This window comes from Salmo salar, chromosome 01, assembly GCF_965601325.2.
Source record: "Salmo salar chromosome 01, fSalSal1, whole genome shotgun sequence".
Lineage (NCBI taxonomy): Eukaryota > Metazoa > Chordata > Actinopteri > Salmoniformes > Salmonidae > Salmo > Salmo salar.
Window position 1 is genome coordinate 111,557,304 of NC_138291.1, and position 24,197 is coordinate 111,581,500.

The 24,197-nt window shown below is 44.5% G+C and overlaps 1 protein-coding gene across 1 annotated transcript in view; it reads left to right on the forward strand.

The window, feature by feature from the left end:
* LOC106594841 (testican-2) overlaps nucleotides 1-24,197 on the forward strand; it is a 73,785-nt gene that overhangs the window by 20,152 nt on the left and 29,436 nt on the right. Inside the window, exons 3-4 of the mRNA XM_082973034.1 lie at nucleotides 17,723-17,843; nucleotides 21,422-21,530. Of these exons, the coding sequence (XP_082829160.1) occupies nucleotides 17,723-17,843; nucleotides 21,422-21,530 (230 nt within the window). The remainder of the gene's footprint in view (nucleotides 1-17,722; nucleotides 17,844-21,421; nucleotides 21,531-24,197) is intronic.

Here is a 24,197-nt window from a genome sequence, read left to right on the forward strand (position 1 = left end):
CTGTACTGTAGCGCTCTCTCTCCTGTACTGTAGCCCCCTCTCTCCTGTACTGTAGCCCCCTCTCTCCTGTACTGTAGCCCCCTCTCTCCTGTACTGTAGCTCTCTCTCCTGTACTGTAGCCCCCTCTCTCCTGTACTGTAACCCTCTCTCTCCTGTACTGTAGCCCTCTCTCTCCTGTACTGTAGCTCTCTCTCCTGTACTGTAACCCTCTCTCTCCTGTACTGTAACCCTCTCTCTCCTGTACTGTAACCCTCTCTCTCCTGTACTGTAACCCTCACTCTCCTGTACTGTAGCCCTCTCTCCTGTACTGTAACCCTCTCTCTCCTGTACTATAGCTCTCTCTCTCTCCTGTACTGTAACCCTCTCTCTCCTGTACTGTAGCCCCCTCTCTCCTGTACTGTAGCTCTCTCTCTCCTGTACTGTAACCCTCTTTCTCCTGTACTGTAGCCCTCTCTCTCCTGTACTGTAACCCTCTCTCTCCTGTACTGTAACCCTCTCTCTCCTGTACTGTAGCCCTCTCTCTCCTGTACTGTAACCCTCTCTCTCCTGTACTGTAACCCTTTCTCTCCTGTACTGTAACCCTCTCTCTCCTGTACTGTAACCCTCTCTCCTGTACTGTAACCCTCTCTCCTGTACTGTAGCCCTCTCTACTGTACTGTAACCCTCTCTCTCCTGTACTGTAACCCTCTTTCTCCTGTACTGTAGCTCTCTCTCCTGTACTGTAGCTCTCTCTCCTGTACTGTAACCCTCTCTCTCCTTCCCTGTGGCTCAGTTGGTAGAGCATGGTGTTTGCAACGCCAGCATGGTGTGTGCAACGCCAGGGTTGTGGGTTCGATTCCCACGGGGGGCCAGTCCCCCCCAAAAAATGCCTGAAATGAAATGAATGCATTCACTATTGTAAGTCGCTCTGGGTAAGAGCGTCTGCTAAATGACTCAAATGTAAATGTAAAATGTAACCCTCTCTCTCCTGTACTGTAACCCTCTCTCTCCTGTACTGTAACCCTCTCTCTCCTGTACTGTAGCCCCCTCTCTCCTGTACTGTAGCCCTCTCTCTCCTGTACTGTAGCCCCCTCTCTCCTGTACTGTAGCCCTCTCTCTCCTGTACTGTAGCCCTCTCTCTCCTGTACTGTAGCCCTCTCTCTCCTGTACTGTAGCCCCTCTCTCCTGTACTGTAGCCCTCTCTCTCCTGTACTGTAGCCCTCTCTCTCCTGTACTGTAGCCCTCTCTCTCCTGTACTGTAGCCCTCTCTCTCCTGTACTGTAGCCCTCTCTCTCCTGTACTGTAGCCCCCTCTCTCCTGTACTGTAACCCTCTCTCTCCTGTACTGTAACCCTCTCTCTCCTGTACTGTAGCCCTCTCTCTCCTGTACTGTAACCCTCTCTCTCCTGTACTGTAACCCTCTCTCTCCTGTACTGTAACCCTCTTTCTCCTGTACTGTAGCCCCCTCTCTCCTGTACTGTAGCCCTCTCTCTCCTGTACTGTAACCCTCTCTCTCCTGTACTGTAGCCCTCTCTCCTGTACTGTAGCTCTCTCTCTTGTACTGTAGCCCCCTCTCTCCTGTACTGTAGCTCTCTCTCCTGTACTGTAACCCTCTCTCTCCTGTACTGTAACCCTCTCTCTCCTGTACTGTAACCCTCTCTCTCTCCTGTACTGTAACCCTCTCTCTCTCCTGTACTGTAACCCTCTCTCTCCTGTACTGTAACCCTCTCTCCTGTACTGTAACCCTCTCTCTCCTGTACTGTAACCCTCTCTCTCCTGTACTGTAGCCCTCTCTCTCCTGTACTGTAACCCTCTCTCTCCTGTACTGTAGCTCTCTCTCCTGTACTGTAGCCCTCTCTCTCCTGTACTGTAGCCCTCTCTGTACTGTAACCCTCTCTCTCCTGTACTGTAGCCCTCTCTGTACTGTACTGTAGCCCTCTCTCTCCTGTACTGTAACCCTCTTTCTCCTGTACTGTAACCCTCTCTCTCCTGTACTGTAGCCCCCTCTCTCCTGTACTGTAGCCCTCTTTCTCCTGTACTGTAACCCTCTCTCTCCTGTACTGTAGCCCTCTCTCTCCTGTACTGTAGCCCTCTCTCTCCTGTACTGTAACCCTCTTTCTCCTGTACTGTAACCCTCTCTCTACTGTACTGTAGCCCTCTCTCTCCTGTACTGTAGCCCTCTCTCTCCTGTACTCTAACCCTCTTTCTCCTGCACTGTAGCCCTCTCTCTCCTGTACTGTAGCCCTCTCTCTCCTGTACTGTAACCCTCTCTCTCCTGTACTGTAACCCTCTCTCTCCTGTACTGTAGCCCTCTCTCCTGTACTGTAACCCTCTCTCTCCTGTACTGTAACCCTCTCTCTCCTGTACTGTAGACCTCTCTCTCCTGTACTGTAACCCTCTCTCTCCTGTACTGTAACCCTCTCTCTCCTGTACTGTAGCCCTCTCTCCTGTACTGTAGCTCTCTCTCCTGTACTGTAGCTCTCTCTCCTGTACTGTAACCCTCTCTCTCCTGTACTGTAACCCTCTCTCTCCTGTACTGTAACCCTCTCTCTCCTGTACTGTAGCCCTCTCTCTCCTGTACTGTAGCCCTCTCTCCTGTACTGTAGCTCTCTCTCCTGTACTGTAGCCCTCTCTCCTGTACTGTAGCTCTCTCTCCTGTACTGTAACCCTCTCTCTCCTGTACTCTAACCCTCTCTCTCCTGTACTGTAGCCCTCTCTCCTGTACTGTAGCTCTCTCTCCTGTACTGTAACCCTCTCTCTCCTGTACTGTAGCCCTCTCTCCTGTACTGTAGCTCTCTCTCCTGTACTGTAACCCTCTCTCTCCTGTACTGTAGCCCTCTCTCCTGTACTGTAGCTCTCTCTCCTGTACTGTAGCCCTCTCTCTCCTGTACTGTAGCGCTCTCTCTCCTGTACTGTAGCCCCCTCTCTCCTGTACTGTAGCCCCCTCTCTCCTGTACTGTAGCCCCCTCTCTCCTGTACTGTAGCTCTCTCTCCTGTACTGTAGCCCCCTCTCTCCTGTACTGTAACCCTCTCTCTCCTGTACTGTAGCCCTCTCTCTCCTGTACTGTAGCTCTCTCTCCTGTACTGTAACCCTCTCTCTCCTGTACTGTAACCCTCTCTCTCCTGTACTGTAACCCTCTCTCTCCTGTACTGTAACCCTCTCTCTCCTGTACTGTAACCCTCTCTCTCCTGTACTTTAGCCCTCTCTCCTGTACTGTAACCCTCTCTCTCCTGTACTATAGCTCTCTCTCTCTCCTGTACTGTAACCCTCTCTCTCCTGTACTGTAGCCCCCTCTCTCCTGTACTGTAGCTCTCTCTCTCCTGTACTGTAACCCTCTTTCTCCTGTACTGTAGCCCTCTCTCTCCTGTACTGTAACCCTTTCTCTCCTGTACTGTAACCCTTTCTCTCCTGTACTGTAACCCTCTCTCTCCTGTACTGTAACCCTCTCTCCTGTACTGTAACCCTCTCTCCTGTACTGTAACCCTCTCTCCTGTACTGTAGCCCTCTCTACTGTACTGTAACCCTCTCTCTCCTGTACTGTAACCCTCTTTCTCCTGTACTGTAGCTCTCTCTCCTGTACTGTAGCTCTCTCTCCTGTACTGTAACCCTCTCTCTCCTTCCCTGTGGCTCAGTTGGTAGAGCATGGTGTTTGCAACGCCAGCATGGTGTGTGCAACGCCAGGGTTGTGGGTTCGATTCCCACGGGGGGCCAGTCCCCCCCAAAAAATGCCTGAAATGAAATGAATGCATTCACTATTGTAAGTCGCTCTGGGTAAGAGCGTCTGCTAAATGACTCAAATGTAAATGTAAAATGTAACCCTCTCTCTCCTGTACTGTAACCCTCTCTCTCCTGTACTGTAACCCTCTCTCTCCTGTACTGTAGCCCCCTCTCTCCTGTACTGTAGCCCTCTCTCTCCTGTACTGTAGCCCCCTCTCTCCTGTACTGTAGCCCTCTCTCTCCTGTACTGTAGCCCTCTCTCTCCTGTACTGTAGCCCTCTCTCTCCTGTACTGTAGCCCTCTCTCTCCTGTACTGTAGACCTCTCTCTCCTGTACTGTAGCCCTCTCTCTCCTGTACTGTAGCCCTCTCTCTCCTGTACTGTAACCCTCTCTCTCCTGTACTGTAGCCCTCTCTCTCCTGTACTGTAACCCTCTCTCTCCTGTACTGTAACCCTCTCTCTCCTGTACTGTAACCCTCTCTCTCCTGTACTGTAGCCCTCTCTCCTGTACTGTAGCTCTCTCTCTTGTACTGTAGCCCCCTCTCTCCTGTACTGTAGCCCTCTCTCTCCTGTACTGTAACCCTCTCTCTCCTGTACTGTAGCCCTCTCTCCTGTACTGTAGCTCTCTCTCTTGTACTGTAGCCCCCTCTCTCCTGTACTGTAGCTCTCTCTCCTGTACTGTAGCTCTCTCTCCTGTACTGTAACCCTCTCTCCTGTACTGTAACCCTCTCTCTCTCCTGTACTGTAACCCTCTCTCTCCTGTACTGTAACCCTCTCTCTCCTGTACTGTAACCCTCTCTCTCCTGTACTGTAACCCTCTCTCCTGTACTGTAACCCTCTCTCTCCTGTACTGTAGCCCCCTCTCTCCTGTACTGTAGCTCTCTCTCCTGTACTGTAACCCTCTCTCCTGTACTGTAACCCTCTCTCTCCTGTACTGTAGCCCTCTCTCCTGCACTGTAGCTCTCTCTCTCCTGTACTGTAGCCCCCTCTCTCCTGTACTGTAGCCCTCTCTCCTGTACTGTAACCCTCTCTCTCTCCTGTACTGTAACCCTCTCTCTCTCCTGTACTGTAACCCTCTCTCTCCTGTACTGTAACCCTCTCTCCTGTACTGTAACCCTCTCTCCTGTACTGTAACCCTCTCTCTCCTGTACTGTAACCCTCTCTCTCCTGTACTGTAGCCCTCTCTCTCCTGTACTGTAACCCTCTCTCTCCTGTACTGTAGCTCTCTCTCCTGTACTGTAGCCCTCTCTCTCCTGTACTGTAGCCCTCTCTGTACTGTAACCCTCTCTCTCCTGTACTGTAGCCCTCTCTGTACTGTACTGTAGCCCTCTCTCTCCTGTACTGTAACCCTCTTTCTCCTGTACTGTAACCCTCTCTCTCCTGTACTGTAGCCCCCTCTCTCCTGTACTGTAGCCCTCTTTCTCCTGTACTGTAACCCTCTCTCTCCTGTACTGTAGCCCTCTCTCTCCTGTACTGTAGCCCTCTCTCTCCTGTACTGTAACCCTCTTTCTCCTGTACTGTAACCCTCTCTCTACTGTACTGTAGCCCTCTCTCTCCTGTACTCTAACCCTCTTTCTCCTGCACTGTAGCCCTCTCTCTCCTGTACTGTAGCCCTCTCTCTCCTGTACTGTAACCCTCTCTCTCCTGTACTGTAGCCCTCTCTCTCCTGTACTGTAACCCTCTCTCCTGTACTGTAACCCTCTCTCTCCTGTACTGTAACCCTCTCTCCTGTACTGTAGCCCTCTCTACTGTACTGTAACCCTCTCTCTCCTGTACTGTAACCCTCTCTCTCCTGTACTGTAGCCCTCTCTACTGTACTGTAACCCTCTCTCTCCTGTACTGTAACCCTCTCTCTCCTGTACTGTAGCCCTCTCTCCTGTACTGTAGCCCCCCCCTCTTATGACTTACTTCGATCTACAATAAGAGAAGCAGAGTAAGGCGTTTTTTATTACTATTGGATAATCTACCTACTGCCACAATCAGTTGAATATTGAATTATTACTGTGCATGTTAACATCCTCAGTGTCACCTAATCACCTACGCACCATATTTGTAGAGGTAGATTTCTGGCTCTGCACCCTATTCCTTGTATACAACTGGCACCCTATTCCCTGTATACAACTGGCACCCTATTCCCTGTATACAACTGGCACCCTATTCCCAATATACATCTGGCACCCTATTCCCTGTATACAACTGGCACCCTATTCCCAATATACATCTGGCACCCTATTCCTTGTATACAACTGGCACCCTATTCCCTGTATATAACTGGCACCCTATTCCCTGTATACAACTGGCACCCTATTCCCTGTATACAACTGGCACCCTATTCCCTGTATACAACTGGCACCCTATTCCTTGTATACAACTGGCACCCTATTCCCTGTATATAACTGGCACCCTATTCCCTGTATACAACTGGCACCCTATTCCCTGTATACAACTGGCACCCTATTCCCTGTGTACATCTGGCACCCTATTCCTTGTGTATAACTGGCACCCTATTCCCTGTATATAACTGGCACCCTATTCCCTGTATACAACTGGCACCCTATTCCCTGTATACAACTGGCACCCTATTCCCTGTATACAACTGGCACCCTATTCCCTGTATACAACTGGCACCCTATACCTTGTATACAACTGGCACACTATTCCCTGTATACAACTGGCACCCTATTCCCTGTATACAACTGGCACCCTATTCCCTGTGTACATCTGGCACCCTATTCCTTGTATACAACTGGCACCCTATTCCTTGTATACAACTGGCACCCTATTCCCTGTATACAACTGGCACCCTATTCCCTGTATACAACTGGCACCCTATTCCCTGTATACAACTGGCACCCTATTCCTTGTATATAACTGGCACCCTATTCCCTGTATACATATGGCACCCTATTCCCTGTATACAACTGGCACCCTATTCCTTGTATACAACTGGCACCCTATTCCTTGTATACAACTGGCACCCTATTCCCTGTATACAACTGGCACCCTATTCCCTGTATACAACTGGCACCCTATTCCCTGTACACAACTGGCACCCTATTCCTTGTATACAACTGGCACCCTATTCCCTGTATATAACTGGCACCCTATTCCCTGTATACAACTGGCACCCTATTCCCTGTATACATCTGGCACCCTATTCCCTGTGTACATCTGGCACCCTATTCCTTGTGTATAACTGGCACCCTATTCCCTGTATATAACTGGCACCCTATTCCCTGTATACAACTGGCACACTATTCCCTGTATACAACTGGCACACTATTCCCTGTATACAACTGGCACCCTATTCCCTGTATACAACTGGCACCCTATTCCCTGTGTACATCTGGCACCCTATTCCTTGTATACAACTAGCACCCTATTCCCTGTATACAACTGGCACCCTATTCCATGTATTTATCTGGCACCCTATTTCTTGTATGCAACTGGCATATTATTGCCTGTATACAGTTCCTTCATTAATACCCCTTGACTTTCTCCACATTTTGTTGTGTTACAGTCTGAATTTAAAATGGATTACATTGAGATGTTTAGGCACTGGCCTACACACAATACCCCAGAATGTCAAAGTGGAATTATGATTAAAAAGAAATGTACAAATTAGTGAAAAGCTGCAATGTCTTGAGTCAGTAAGTATTCAACCCCTTTGTCATGGCAAGCCTAAATCAGTTCAGGAGTAAAAATGTCATTAACAAGTCACATAATAAGATGCATGGACTCACTCTGTGTGCAATAATAGTGTTTAACATAATGTTTTTATGACTACCTCATCTCTCCACCCCACACATACAATTATCTGTAAGGTCGAGCAGTGAATTTCAAACAGATTCAACCACAAAGACCAGGGAGGTTTTCCAATGACTTACAATGAAGGGCATCTATTGGTAGATGCGAGGAAAAAAGAAGCAGACATTGAAAATCCCTTTGAACATGGTGAAGTTATACGTTACACTTTGGAGGGTGTATCAATACACCCAGTCAATATAAAGATATAGGCGTCCTTCCTAACTCAGTTGGCGGAGAGAAAGGAAACCGCTCAGACATTTCACCATGAGGTCAATGGTGACTTTAAAACAGTTACAGAGCTGTGGTAGGAGAAAACTGAGGATGGATCAACAACATTGTATTTACTCCACAATACTAACCAAATTGACAGAGTGAAAAGAAGGCAGCTTGTGCTGAATAAAAATATTTCAAAGCATGCATCCTGTTTGCAACAAGGCACTAAAGTAATACTGCAACAAATATGGCAAAGCAATTAACTATTAACACAAAGGGTTTTGTTTGGGGCAAATCGAATACAACACATTACTGAGTACAACTCTTCATATTTTCAAGCATAGTGATGGCTGCATCATGTTATGGGTATGCTTGTGATCTTTAAGGACTGGGGAGTTTTTCAGGATAAAATATAAACAGAATGGAGCTAAGCACAGACAAAATTCTAGAGGAAAACCTGGTTCAGTCTGCTTTCCACCAGACACTGGGAGATGAATTTACCTTTCAGCAGGACAATAACCTAAAACACAAGGCCAAATCTACTAACCAAGGAGACAGTGAATGTTCCTGAGTGGCCGAGTTACAGTTTTGACTTAAATCTGCTTGAAAATATATGGCAAAACCTAAAAATGGTTGTCTAGCAATGATCAACAACCAATTTGACATAGCTTGAACCATTTGTTAAGGAATAATGGGCAAATGTTGCCCAATCCAGTTGTGGAAAGCTCTTAGAGACTTACCCAGAAATACTCACGGCTGTAATCACTGCCAAAGGTGATTCTAACACGTATTGACTCAGGGGGTTGAATACTTATCCAATCAACATATATTAGTGTTTTATTTTTCATACATTTTTTTGCAAATTTTTCTACCACTTTAACATTACGGAGTATTTTGTGTAGATTGTTGATTTTTTTTTAAATCAATTTAATCTGACTTTGTAACATAACAAAATGTGGAAAAGGTCAAGGGGTGTGAAAACTTTCTGAAGGCACTGTAGTGCAATACTGTTGACCAGAGCCCAGCTCTGTTGACTGTGTTGCCTGTTGACTACAAAGCAGCTGCTAGAAGCTGACTCAGGATTTGACAGCTTCAATTTGCCTCAACGAGCCTCCTAAACACTTTTCTGCCAACGTATTGAGGGAGTCGATGAGACAGCCTGGCGTGACATCCCGTCTCGTACTGATACTGGCAGGTGACCATCGACTCTAGGGTTGCATCCCAAATGGCACCCTAGACCTTTTACAGTGCACTACTTTTAACCAGAGCTCTGTGCTCTCTCTGGTTAAAAGTAATGCACTATAATGGTAAATTGGTCCGTTAGTGCAAGCGAGGTTGGCAATGAACCATTGAACATGCTGTGAAGAGAGGGAGGGAAAACAAATGAGGGGCTAGACAGAATGAGAGAGGAATAGAAAGAGGGAACGATAATGAGGGAGATAGGGTTGTGTCTTTGGCATCATTAAAGTGAAGACTGTTATTTTATCATCAATTCTCTGTAATTATTATTACGTGATTAAACGAATCACGTAAATGTAATTAACTAGGAAGTCGGGGCACCAAGAAAAAACTTCAGATTACAAAGTTATAATTTTCCTAATATAACTTTTCAGATATTTTAATATCTGATCAATTAGTCTTCTGATTAATGAATTATTCTTTCCCTCACGTTAGTCTCATTCCAAACGTTGTAAATTGTTGGTTATCTGCACGAACCCAGCCTTCACTATGAATCATCCATACATCAATTGTCTTAATCATTTATTTACTAACTAACTAAATAATCACAGAAATGCATAACAAACAAACAGTAGATAAGGTTACAAGGAAGTGATAGGGGATGTGCCCTAGTGGGCTAAACCGGCATGGTGGCTTGGTAAACAAAGGGACTGAGAAGGGCGCGAAAGACAAAGACACTACACAGTTGATAATTATAACAATTGAAATGCTAATCCTTTGCACAAGAACGCTCACTCAATCGGGAATAATTGCAATTAATATATATATTTACGCTCAGTGTGTCGTCATGATCTCTGTTGGAATCGTCCGTCTTTCTGTTGGAAAGTTCATCTGAACTTCTCTTTGCGTCCCTGGAGTCTTTCTTGGTTAGAATGGATACTTCAGAGTTCCATTCAGAAATGTTCTTATAGAATAGGTGTTTCGGCGGTTGTCGGTCTTCGCATTCAGTCGACATAAATTCTAGCTGCAGACTAGTAATTAGTATCGAAGATTTGCTCTTATTCTGTCGGTATCGATAGTCTCAGAGTTGAACCATTTCCACCAGTGTAGCCAATGTTCCACGTGGTTTGGTTAGGAATTAAACAACCGAGGAATGCATGGTCTCTACTCAAACCTTAGCCCTCTCGGTAATCGAGGTACGCATGGTCTGAAGATGATTTCTCCAGGTGGGGGTTTTATTCGGCACAGTAAAAAAGGCTGTCCCATGACGCCAGATCAATGTCTGTACTCATGGAGGCGGGCCAATGACTTAGTGAAACTTTAAAGGGAATTGGATTCTCTTTCATTAAACAGTTTAAAATCACATTACATAATTTCACAAATAGTTTCATCTTTACTCATTCATTTTATACAATAACTAGATGCAAATCTCATAACGGAGGTAATGTGGCTGTATTGTCTCTCATGGGGTCACAAACATTAGACAAAATGGACCGGTCGTAGCTGGATTCTCCACCGACCATTTACACATTCTCCAAAACATGGATATTGTTCAGTTCTCAAGTTCTGTGAGATAGAAGAAGTTCTACTGTGAACCCTCTCTCTATACTGCATGGCCGTGGCGGAAAGAGAGTCTCCTCCAGGAATTTACGACCTGAGATAACAGAACCTGGGTGTAGGGGGAAGAGAGAGGTGGTGAGAGAGTTGGTGCTTGCTATATCCAAAGAGGGCCACGTCATGACAATAGAGAGAGAGAGAGAGAGAGAGGAACAGAGAGAGGTAACGATTGTGAGAGAGAGAGGAACAGTGAGAGAGAAAGAGAAACAGAGAGAGAGGGAACGATAATGAGATAGATGAAGAAAGAAAGAGGAACAGGGAGAGAGAGGAAATGATAATGAGATAAATAGGAATAGAGAGAGAGAGAGAAAGCAGACTTGTCAAATTCTTACCAAAATACCATATGACAGACCAAGTACACATCCTAATTGATAAACAAACCAAAACAAATGCAAAGTCTTCTGATGCTTTGTTGATTTTCAAAAAAGCTTTTAATCAATCCTGTCAGATATACTGGTAATCAGAGAGATACCCAATCAATCCTGTCAGATATACTGGTAATCAGAGAGATACCCAATCAATCCTGTCAGAGATACTGGTAATCAGAGAGATACCCAATCAATCCTGTCAGAGATACTGGTAATCAGAGAGATACCCAATCAATCCTGTCAGAGATACTGGTAATCAGAGAGATACCCAATCAATCCTGTCAGAGATACTGGTAATCAGAGAGATACCCAATCAATCCTGTCAGAGATACTGGTAATCAGAGAGATACCCAATCAATCCTGTCAGAGATACTGGTAATCAGAGAGATACCCAATCAATCCTGTCAGAGATACTGGTAATCAGAGAGATACCCAATCAACCCTGTCAGATATACTGGTAATCAGAGAAATACCCAATTGCTTTGGATAATAGCGTCTGGAAAGTAGCAGGTATTGTTATATTATTTAGGTGAAATGTATTTGCTTGGTTGTTGTTTACTTACTGTTATATACAGTTATATCTGTAAAATATAAGCCCTGTCTGTCTAGAGACACTAGAGAACAGCTGTTATATCAGACAGTCTGTAAAACAGAAGCCCTGTCTGTCTAGAGACATTAGAGAACAGCTGTTATATCAGACAGTCTGTAAAACAGAGCCCTGTCTGTCTAGAGGCACCAGAGAACAGCTGTTATATCAGACAGTCTGTAAAACAGAAGCCCTGTCTGTCTAGAGACATTAGAGAACAGCTGTTATATTAGACAGTCTGTAAAACAGAAGCCCTGTCTGTCTAGAGACACTAGAGAACAGCTGTTATATTAGACAGTCTGTAAAACAGAAGCCCTGTCTGTCTAGAGACACCAGAGAACAGCTGTTATATTAGACAGTCTGTAAAACAGAAGCCCTGTCTGTCTAGAGACACTAGACAACAGCTGTTATATCAGACAGTCTGTAAAACAGAAGCCCTGTCTGTCTAGAGACACCAGAGAACAGCTGTTATATCAGACAGTCTGTAAAACAGAAGCCTTGTCTGTCTAGAGACACCAGAGAACAGCTGTTATCTCAGACAGTCTGTAAAACAGAGCCCTGTCTGTCTAGAGACACCAGAGAACAGCTGTTATATCAGACAGTCTGTAAAATATAAGCCCTGTCTGTCTAGAGACACTAGAGAACAGCTGTTATATTAGACAGTCTGTAAAACAGAGCCCTGTCTGTCTAGAGACACTAGAGAACAGCTGTTATATCAGACAGTCTGTAAAACAGAAGCCCTGTCTGTCTAGAGACATTAGAGAACAGCTGTTATATTAGACAGTCTGTAAAAACAGAAGCCCTGTCTGTCTAGAGACACCAGAGAACAGCTGTTATATTAGACAGTCTGTAAAACAGAAGCCCTGTCTGTCTAGAGACACCAGAGAACAGCTGTTATATTAGACAGTCTGTAAAACAGAGCCCTGTCTGTCTAGAGACACCAGAGAACAGTTGTGTGTTTTCTCTTGTAGAGCTGACAATAATATTCAGTTTTGACTCACTGCAGTAAGTAAAAATACACTACATGACAAGAAGTATGTGGACACCTGCTCATCGAACATCTCATTTCAAAATCATGGGCATTGATATGGAGTTGGTCCCCCCTTTGCTGCTATAACAGCCTCCACTCTTCTGGGAAGGCTTTCTACTAGATGTTGTAGCAGTGCTGCTCAAGAGCATTAATGAGGTCGGGAACTGACGTTGGGCGATTATGCCTGGCTCGCAGTCGGCGTTACAATTCATCCCAAAGGTGTTTGATGGAGTTGAGGTCAGGGCTCTGTGCAGGCCAGTCAAGTTCTTCCACACCGATCACAACAATCAATTTCTGTATGGACCTCGCTTTGTGCACGGAGGCATTGTCATGCTGAAACAGGAATGGGGCCTTCCTCAAACTGTTGCCATAAAGTTGGAAGCACAGAATCGTCTAAAATGTCATTGTATGCTGTAGCATTAAGATTTCCCTTCACTGGAACTAAGGGGCCTAGCCCGAACCATGAAAAACAGCCCCAGACAGTTATTCCTCCTCCACCAAACTTTACAGTTGGCACAATGCATTGGGGCAGATAGTGTTCTCCTGGCATTCGCCAAACCCAGATTCGTCTGTTGGTTCACCAGATGGTGAAACGTGATTCATCACTCCAGAGAACACGTTTCCACTGCTACAGAGTGAAATGGCGGTGAGCTTTACACCACTCCAGCCGACAGTTGGCATTGCGCATGGTGATCATAGGCTTTTGTGCGGCTGCTCGGCCACGGAAACCCATTTCCTGAAGCTACCGATGAACAGTTATTGTGCTGACGTTGCTTCCAGAGGCAGTTTGGAACTCGGTAGTGAGTGTTGCAACCGAGGACAGATGATTTTTACGTGCTACACGCTTCAGCACTCGACGGTCCCGTTCTGTGAGCTTGTGTGGCCTACCACTTCACGGCTGAGCTGTTGTTGCTCCTAGACATTTCAACTTCACAATAACAGCACTTATAGTTGACTGGGAAAGCTGTAGCAGGGCAGAAATTTTAAGATCTGACTTGTTGGAAAGGTGGGATCCTATGACGGTGCCACGTTGAAAGTCACTGAGCTCTTCAGTAAGGCTATTCTACTGCCAATGTTTGTCTGTGGAGATTGCTTGGCTATGCGCTCAATTTTATACACCTGTCAGCAATGGGTGTGGCTGAAATAGCAGAATCTACTGATTTGAAAGGGTGTCCACATACTTTTGTATGTACAGTTGAAGTCGGAAGTTTACATACACTCGTTTTTCAACCACTCCACAAATTTCTTGTTAACAAACTGTAGCTTTGGCAAGTGGTTAGGACATCTACTTTGTGCATGACACAAGTAATTTTTCCAACAATTGTTTACAGACAGATTATTTCACTTATAATTCACTGTATCACAATTTCAGTGGGTCAGAAGTTCATATACACTAAGTTGACTGTGTCTTTAAACAGCTTGGAAAATTCCAGAAAATTAGGTCATGGCTTTAGAAGCTTCTGATAGGCTAATTGACATAATTTGAATCAATTGGAGGTGTACCTGTGGATGTATTTCAAGACCTACCTTCAAACTCAGTGCCTCTTTGCTTGACATCATGGGAAAATCAAAAGAAATCAGCCAAGACCTCAGAAAAACAATTGTAGACCTCCACAAGTCTGGTTCATCCTTGGGAGCAATTTCCAAACGCCTGAAGGTACCACGTTCATCTGTACAAACAATAGTACGCAAGTATAAACACCATGGGACCACGCAGCCGTCATACCGCTCAGGAAGGAGACGTGTTCTGTCTCCTAGAGATGAACGTACTTTGGTGCGAAAAGTGCAAATCAATCCCAGAACAACAGCAAAGGACCTTGTGAAGATGCTGGAGGAAACAGGTACAAAAGTATCTATATCCACAGCTAAATGAGTCCTATATCGATATATCCTGAAAGGCCGCTCAGCAAGGAAGAAGCCACTGCTCCAAAACCGCCATAAAAAAAACAGACTACGGTTTGCAACTGCACATGGGGACAAAGATTGTACTTTTTGGAGAAATGTCCTCTGGTCTGATGAAACAAAAATAGAACTGTTTTGGCCATAATGACCGTCGTTATGTTTGGAGGAAAAAGGGGGAGGCTTGCAAGCCGAAGAACACCATCCCAACCGCGAAGCACGGGGGGTGGCAGCAGCATGTTGTGGGGGTGCTTTTCTGCAGGAAGGACTGGTGCACTTCACAAAATAGATGCCATCATGAGGTAGGAAAATTATGTGGATATATTGAAGCAATCTCAAGACATCAGCCAGGAAGTTAAAGCTTGGTCGTAAATTGGTCTTCCAAATGGACAATGACCCCAAGCATACTTCCAAAGTTGTGGCAAAATGGCTAAGGACAACAAAGTCAAGGTATTGGAGTGGCCATCACAAAGCCCTGACCTCAATCCTATAGAAAATGTATGGGCAGAATTGAAAAAGCGTGTGCGAGCAAGGAGGGCTACAAACCTGACTCAGTTACACCAGCTCTGTCAGGAGGAATGGGCCAAAATTCACCCAACTTACTGTGGGAAGCTTGTGGAAGGCTACCCAAAACATTTGACCCAAGTTAAAAAATTTAAAGACAATGCTACCAAATACTAATTGAGTGTATGTAAACTTCTGACCCGCTGGGAATGTGATGAAAGAAATAAAAGCTGAAAGAACTAATTATCTCTACTATTATTCTGACATTTCACATTCTTAAAATAAAGTGGCGATCCTAACTGACCTAAAACAGGGAATTTTTACTAGGATTAAATGTCAGGAATTGTGAAAAACTAAGTTTAAATGTATTTGGCAAAGGTGTATGTATACTTACGATTTCAACTGTATAGTGTATATCCAGTATTTGATTGATGACTTGTGCACCCTCATGTCTGAATCTCAATATACCTGTATCTTACCTGCAGTCTATCATGCCTGCTATGTATATTACCTGCTATGTATATTACCTGCTATGTGTCATGCCTGCTATGTATCTTACCTGCTATGTATATTACCTGCTATGTATATTACATGCTATGTATATTACCTGCTATGTATATTACCTGCTATGTATCTTACCTGCTGTGTATCATACCTGCTATGCATCATACCTGCAATATATCATACCTGCTTTGTATATTACCTGCTATGTATATTACCTGCTATGTGTCATACCTGCTATGTATGTTATCTGCAATGTATCATACCTGCTGTATATCATACCTGCTATGTATATTACCTGCTATGGATCATACCTGCTATGTATGTTATCTGCAATGTAACATACCTGCTGTGTATCATACCTACTATGTATATTACCTGCTATGTTTCATGGCTGCTGTGTATCATACCTGCTATGTGTCATACCTGCTATGTGTCATACCTGCTATGTATCATAACTGCTATGTATATTACCTGCTATGTTTCATACCTGCTATGTGTCATACCTGCTGTGTATCATACATGCTATGTGTCATACCTGCAATTTATCATACCTGCTATGTATCATACCTGCTGTGTATCATACCTGAAATGTATCACACCTGCTATGTATCATACCTGCTGTGTATCAAACCTGCTGTGTATCAAACCTGCTGTGAATCATACCTGCTGTGTTTCATACCTGCTATGTATCATACCTGCTGTGTATCACACCTGCTGTGTGCCATACCTGTTATGTGTCATACCTGCTATGTATATTACCTGCTATGTGTCATACCTGCTATGTATCATACCTGCTGTGTATCATATCTGTAATGTATCACACCTGCTGTGTATCATACCTGCTGTGTTTCATACCTGCTATGTATCATACCTGCTGTGTATCACACCTGCTGTGTATCATACCTGCTATGTGTCATACCTGCTATGTGTCATACCTGCTATGTATCATACCTGCTGTGTATCATACCTGCTGTGTATCATATCTGTAATGTATCACACCTGCTGTGTATCATACCTGCTGTGTTTCATACCTGCTATGTATCATACCTGCTGTATATCACACCTGCTGTGTATCATACCTGCTATGTGTCACACCTGCTATGTGTCATACCTGCTGTGTATCATACCTGCTGTGTATCATACCTGCTGTGTATCAAACCTGCTGTGAATCATACCTGCTGTGTTTCATACCTGCTATGTATCATACCTGCTGTGTATCACACCTGCTGTGTGCCATACCTGTTATGTGTCATACCTGCTATGTATATTACCTGCTATGTGTCATACCTGCTATGTATCATACCTGCTGTGTATCATATCTGTAATGTATCACACCTGCTGTGTATCATACCTGCTGTGTTTCATACCTGCTATGTATCATACCTGCTGTGTATCACACCTGCTGTGTATCATACCTGCTATGTGTCATACCTGCTATGTGTCATACCTGCTATGTATCATACCTGCTGTGTATCATACCTGCTGTGTATCATATCTGTAATGTATCACACCTGCTGTGTATCATACCTGCTGTGTTTCATACCTGCTATGTATCATACCTGCTGTATATCACACCTGCTGTGTATCATACCTGCTATGTGTCACACCTGCTATGTGTCATACCTGCTGTGTATCATACCTGCTGTGTATCATATTTGTAATGTATCACACCTGCTGTGTATATTACCTGCTATGTGTCATACCTGCTATGTATCATACCTGCTGTGTATCATATCTGTAATGTATCACATCTGCTGTGTATCATACCTGCTGTGTTTCATACCTGCTATGTATCATACCTGCTGTGTATCATACCTGCTATGTGTCATACCTGCTATATATCTCATACCTGCTGTGTATCATACCTGCTGTGTATCATATCTGTAATGTATCACACCTGCTGTGTATATTACCTGCTATGTGTCATACCTGCTATGTGTCATACCTGCTATGTATCATACCTGCTATGTATCATACCTGCTATGTATCATACCTGCTATGTCTCATACCTGCTATGTGTCATACCTGCTGTGTGTCATACCTGCTATGTATCATACCTGCTATGCATCATACCTGCTGTGTGTCATACCTGCTATGTATCATACCTGCTATGTATCATACCTGCTATTGTCTCTCCAGCCGTTGTGCTCTTTTACAAGGTTTTAACTCCTAAAACTGGGGAGCTGCACCGTCTGTGTTTCTCTGAAATTAAAAAGCAAAAAAAGAATTTATATGATCAGAAAATGAACTTTGATTTCCTTCTTCTTCTTCTTTGTTTTATTTTTCTCTCTACCTCCTCCACCTCCTCCTCCTCTTCCAGCTGTGGACACCACCAAGGATCCGTGCCAGAAGGTGAAGTGTAGCCGCCACAAGATCTGTGTTACCCAGGGTTACCAGAGAGCAATGTGTGTCAATGTCAACCGGAAAAAGCTGGAGCACAGGTGGGTAATCAATCAATCAATGAATAAATCACTCAGAGATTCACAGGCTGAGGCATCTGGTGGGGGGAGTCTGCATATCATTGGTCCTGGAGGGAAAACTGTGCTCACCAGGGAAGCTTATTCCGTGGTGTTATCGTTGACAGCAGGCGTCTGTCAGCATGTCTTCTGAACAGCAGCACTATTGATTACATCGCTGTCGTCGTGCCAACGTGCTGTACGTCTGTACGCCCAGAGTGATGTCATTTCTTCTAGAACATTCCTGCTGTGCCATGATTAATTAAAAAGGTATAAGTTGCATCCCCAAATAGCATCCTATTTCCTTTAAAGTGCACTACTATTGACCTTAGGGTTCTCCTCAAAAGTAGTGCACTTTGTAGGGAATAGGTTTTCCATTTGGGGTGCATCCATAAAAATGTAGTCAAACTAATCGTGACACTTCCCTCGTATTGTTTTGTTCTGCATCAGACACACACTCACATACACACGCACATGCACACATATACACACACACACACACACACATACACCCACACACAAACTCACACACATACACACACACAATAAGCAGATAGAGTATCTCTCTTGGGTGTTATTCTACATAGTTAAAATATTCTCCCTTTACCCAGTAGACCAGATCCACCATGATGTTTATAGATGAACCTTTACCCAGTAGACCAGATCCACCATGATGTTTATAGATGAACCTTTACCCAGTAGACTAGATACACCATGATGTTTATAGATGAACCTTTACCCAGTAGACTAGATACACCATGATGTTTATAGATGAACCTTTACCCAGTAGACCAGATCCACCATGATGTTTATAGATGAACCTTTACCCAGTAGACTAGATACACCATGATGTTTATAGATGAACCTTTACCCAGTAGACCAGATCCACCATGATGTTTATAGATGAACCTTTACCCAGTAGACTAGATACACCATGATGTTTATAGATGAACCTTTACCCAGTAGACTAGATACACCATGATGTTTATAGATGAACCTTTACCCAGTAGACCAGATACACCATGATGTTTATAGATGAACCTTTACCCAGATACACCATGATGTTTATAGATGAACCTTTACCCAGTAGACCAGATTCACCATGATGTTTATAGATGAACCTTTACCCAGATACACCATGATGTTTATAGATGAACCTTTACCCAGTAGATCAGATCCACCATGATGTTTATAGATGAACCTTTACCCAGTAGACAAGATACACCATGATGTTTATAGATGAACCTTTACCCAGATACACCATGATGTTTATAGATGAACCTTTACCCAGTAGACCAGATCCACCATGATGTTTATAGATGAACCTTTACCCAGTAGACTAGATACACCAGGATGTTTATAGATGAACCTTTACCCAGTAGACCAGATCCACCATGATGTTTATAGATGAACCTTTACCCAGTAGACCAGATCCACCATGATGTTTATAGATGAACCTTTACCCAGATACACCATGATGTTTATAGATGAACCTTTACCCAGTAGATCAGATCCACCAGGATGTTTATAGATGAACCTTTACCCAGTAGACTAGATCCACCATGATGTTTATAGATGAACCTTTACCCAGTAGACTAGATACACCATGATGTTTATAGATGAACCTTTACCCAGATACACCATGATGTTTATAGATGAACCTTTACCCAGTAGACCAGATACACCATGATGTTTATAGATGAACCTTTACCCAGGCCATACCACCATGATGTTTATAGATGAACCTTTACTCAGTACATCAGATTCACCATGATGTTTATAGATGAACCTTTACCCAGTAGACTAGATACACCATGATGTTTATAGATGAACCTTTACCCGAGACTAGCACCATGATGTTTATAGATGAACCTTTACCCAGTAGACTAGATACACCATGATGTTTATAGATGAACCTTTACCCAGATACACCATGATGTTTATAGATGAACCTTTACCCAGTAGACCAGATCCACCATGATGTTTATAGATGAACCTTTACCCAGATCCACCATGATGTTTATAGATGAACCTTTACCCAGTAGACTAGATACACCATGATGTTTATAGATGAACCTTTACCCAGTAGACCAGATACACCATGATGTTTATAGATGAACCTTTACCCAGTAGATCAGATACACCATGATGTTTATAGATGAACCTTTACCCAGATCCACCATGATGTTTATAGATGAACCTTTACCCAGTAGACTAGATACACCATGATGTTTATAGATGAACCTTTACCCAGTAGACCAGATACACCATGATGTTTATAGAGGAACCTTTACCCAGTAGACCAGATACACCATGATGTTTATAGATGAACCTTTACCCAGTAGACTAGATACACCATGATGTTTATAGATGAACCTTTACCCAGATACACCATGATGTTTATAGATGAACCTTTACCCAGTAGACCAGATACACCATGATGTTTATAGATGAACCTTTACCCAGATACACCATGATGTTTATAGATGAACCTTTACCCAGTAGACCAGATACACCATGATGTTTATAGATGAACCTTTACCCAGTAGACCAGATACACCATGATGTTTATAGATGAACCTTTACCCAGATCCACCATGATGTTTATAGATGAACCTTTACTCAGTACATCAGATCCACCATGATGTTTATAGATGAACCTTTACCCAGTAGACCAGATCCACCATGATGTTTATAGATGAACCTTTACCCAGTAGACCAGATACACCATGATGTTTATAGATGAACCTTTACTCAGTACATCAGATCCACCATGATGTTTATAGATGAACCTTTGGGATATTATTATTTATGAAACATTTTGATCTAAGTGAAAGCATGAGATTTAAATACATCTGATAGAGACCCAGCCTCTGAACCTCAGGCTTTCAAGACCAAATTTAAAGGACGACGCCGCAAGAATGAAATAACATAACAACCATGGTGGCCATGGCAACACAATGCCCCACTGCTGCCTATCTCAGGTATCATTATATATCTGCTTCTCGTGAAAAACAGAAATAGTGGCCGGAACAAACGTAATCGGAAAAAGACGTGTTAACGGATTGAAATATATAATTATATATATAATATTATTTCCTGCAAAGTCTATATGCAGCGACAGCAAGACTTTCATCTTTCTCAATGAACAGCTTCATCTTTTTGACGCTACCCTTGAGATGAGGGAGCAACAGTGGTGTAGAATGAAGTGTTATAAGCACGAACACAGCCGTGCTAACTGCTAACCCTGCTCAGCATCATTAAGTAAGAGGCCCTGCTACTGCTAATGCTACTGCTAATGCTACTGCTCATGCTAATGTAGAGTACAGGAAGCTATTGGGGTTTGTTTTTGGAAGTGGATGTGCTGCTCACTAAGTATGAACCCCAATGTTCAGTAGAGGAGATGAACAAGCCAAGCAGCGTCAAGTTGACGTAGTTTTTAAGAAGTTGTATCTTATGTCCTCCCTTTATGATTGTTTAGAAGTTGTATTACAGGAGTTATTATAGATAAGCAAGTAGACATTGTCTGTGTCTGTTAACTAATCTCCATTTTTCCTCTGTAGAAGCAGACAGCCTGTAGAGCTGATGCCTCATGAGAACACCTGTAAGCCCTGCCCTGTGGTCGCTGCCTCCCCTGTGTGTGGTACGGATAGACACAACTACGCCTCTCAGGTACTAACATACCTCCTCTCTCTCGCAATTCAATTCTCCCTCTCTCTCTCTCTCTCTCTCTCTCTCTCTCTCTCTCTCTCTCTCTCTCTCTCTCTCTCTCTCTCTCTCTCTCTCTCTCAATTCAATTCTCCCTCTCTCTCTCCTCCTCTCTCTCCTCCTCTCTCTCTCAATTGAATTCTCCCTCTCTCTCCCCCTTTCTCTCTCTTCTCTGTCTCAATTCAATTCTCCCTCTCTCCCCCCCTCTCTCTCTCCTCCTCTCTCAATTCAATTCTCCCTCTCTCAACCTCTCTCTCTCCCCCTCTCTCTCTCCGCCTCTCTCTCGTCTCCCCTCTCTCTCTCCCTCTCTCCCTCTCTCTCTCTCAAATCAATTCTCCCTCTCTCCCCTCTCTCGTGTCTCCCTGTATATCTGGTTCCACACTGGTAGCAAGAGGACAAGTGCACTGTACCGCTGGATGAATGCAAATGCAGGTGTTCGTCCCAAATGGCACCCTATTCCCTTTATAGTGCACTACCTTGACCAGGGCCCATAAGGAATAGGCTGCCATTTAGGACGCAGATCAGGATGAATGCAATGCATGCGTGTGATGAATGTCTGTCTCAGGTTTGAACAGCGTAGCACCGTATCACTGGCCACTACTTTCCCCCTTTATTAATTTATGTCGTTTTTAATTCTGACCTTGATGAGAATGACTGCTCACTCAGCCCCTTCTCCCACCTCTCTCCTGCCTCTCTCTTGCCTCTCTTCCTCCTCTCTCCTTCCTATCTCCCTCCTCTCTCTCTCTCCCTCCTCTCTCTTTCCTCTCTCCACCCTCTCCCTTTCCTCTCTCCCTCCTCTTTTCCTCTCTCCCTCCTCTCTTCCTCCTCTCTCCCCCTCTCTCTCTCTCTCTCTCTCTCTCTCTCTCCTCTATCCCTACTGTCTCTCCTTTCTCCCTTCTCTCTCTTCCTCCTCTCTCGCTCTCTTTCCCTCTCCTTCCTCTCTCCCTCCTCTCTCTCTCCCTCCCTCTCTCTTTCCTCTCTCCCTCCTCTCTCCCTCCCTCTCTCTTTCCTCTCTCTTTCCTCTCTTTCCTCTCTCCCTCCTCTCTCCCTCCTCTCTCTCTTGCTCTCTCTCTCCCTCCTCTCTCTCTCTCTCTCTCTCTCCTCTATCCCTACTGTCTCTCCTTTCTCCCTTCTCTCTCTCCCTCCTCTCTCACTCTCTTTCCCTTCCCCTCCTCTCTCCCTCCCTCTCTCTTTCCTCTCTCTCTCCCTCTTCTCTCTCTCTTGCTCTCTCTCTCCTCTCTCTCTCTCCTCTCCTTCCTCTCTCCCTCCTCTCTCCCTCCCTCTCTCTTTCATCTCTCCCTCCTCTCTCCCTCCATCTCTCTTTCCTCTCTCCCTCCTCTCTCCCTCTTCTCTCTCTCTCTTGCTCTCTCTCTCCCTCCTCTCTCTCTCCTTCCTATCTTCTTCCTCTCCCTTCTCTCTCTCTCTCTCCCTCCTCTCTCTTTCCTCTCTCCACCCTCTCTCTTTCCTCTCTCCCTCCTCTCTTCCTCCATTCTCCTGCCTGTCTAATTTTCTCTGTCTTTTGCTCTCTCTTCTCTATTTTTCTCTCTCCAGCTTCTCTCTCCTCTCTCCTGCCTCTGTGCTTCCTCTGTCATTTGAATGAGCAATCTGCTTTTCTGCGGTCACCCCCATAAATATTTTATCGGCATTCAAGCTTAGCCTGCTCAACTCAGGCAAGCCAGGACCTGGCACCGCCTCAGGTGTGTTTGTGTGTGTGTCCCTGGACCTGGCACCGCTTCTCCCTCTCTCTCTGTCTCTCTGTCTCACTCTCTCTCTCTCTCTACTCTCTCTCTCTCTCTCTCTCTCTCTGCTGCAGGTGTAAAAGCAAGAGTGCTACTGTTGTAAATGCTCATTAAGCTGTGTGTGTGTGTCCCTGTGTGTGTGTCCCTTTGTGTGTGTGTGTGTGTGTGTGTGTGTGTTCCTGTGTGTGTGTGTGTGTGTTCCTTTGTGTTCCTGTGTGTGTGTGTGTGTGTTCCTGTGTGTGTGTGTTCCTGTGTGTGTGTGTTCCTGTGTATGTGTGTTTTCCTGTGTGTTCCTGTGTGTGTGTGTGTGTTCTTGTGTGTGTGTGTGTGTGTTCTTGTGTGTATGTTGTTTTAAAATGATGATTAGCTCTGTGCTCTTGTCTCTGATTAATATACACAATATATACAAAGTATGTGGACACCCCTTCAAATGAGCAGGTTCTGCTATTTCAGCCACACCCGTTGCTGACAGGTGTATAAAATTGAGCACACAGCCATGCAATCTCCATAGACAAACATTGGCACTGGAATGGCCCGTACTGAAGAGATCAGTGACTTTCAATGTGGCACCATCATAGGATGCCACCTTTCCAACAAGTCAGTTTGACAAATTTCTGCCCTGCTCGGTCAACTGTAAGTGCTGTTATTGTGTAGGTGAAACGTCTAGGAGCTACAACGGCTCAGCCGCAAAGTGGTAGGCCATATAAGCTCACAGAACGGGACCATCGAGTGCTGTAGTGTGTAAAAAGTGTCTGTCCTCGGTTGCAACACTTACTACCGAGTTCCAAACTGCCTCTGGAAGCAACGTCTCCACAAGAACTGTTCGTTGGTAGCTTCATGAAATGGGTTTCCGTGGCAGAGCAGCCGCACACAAGCCTAAGATCACCATGCT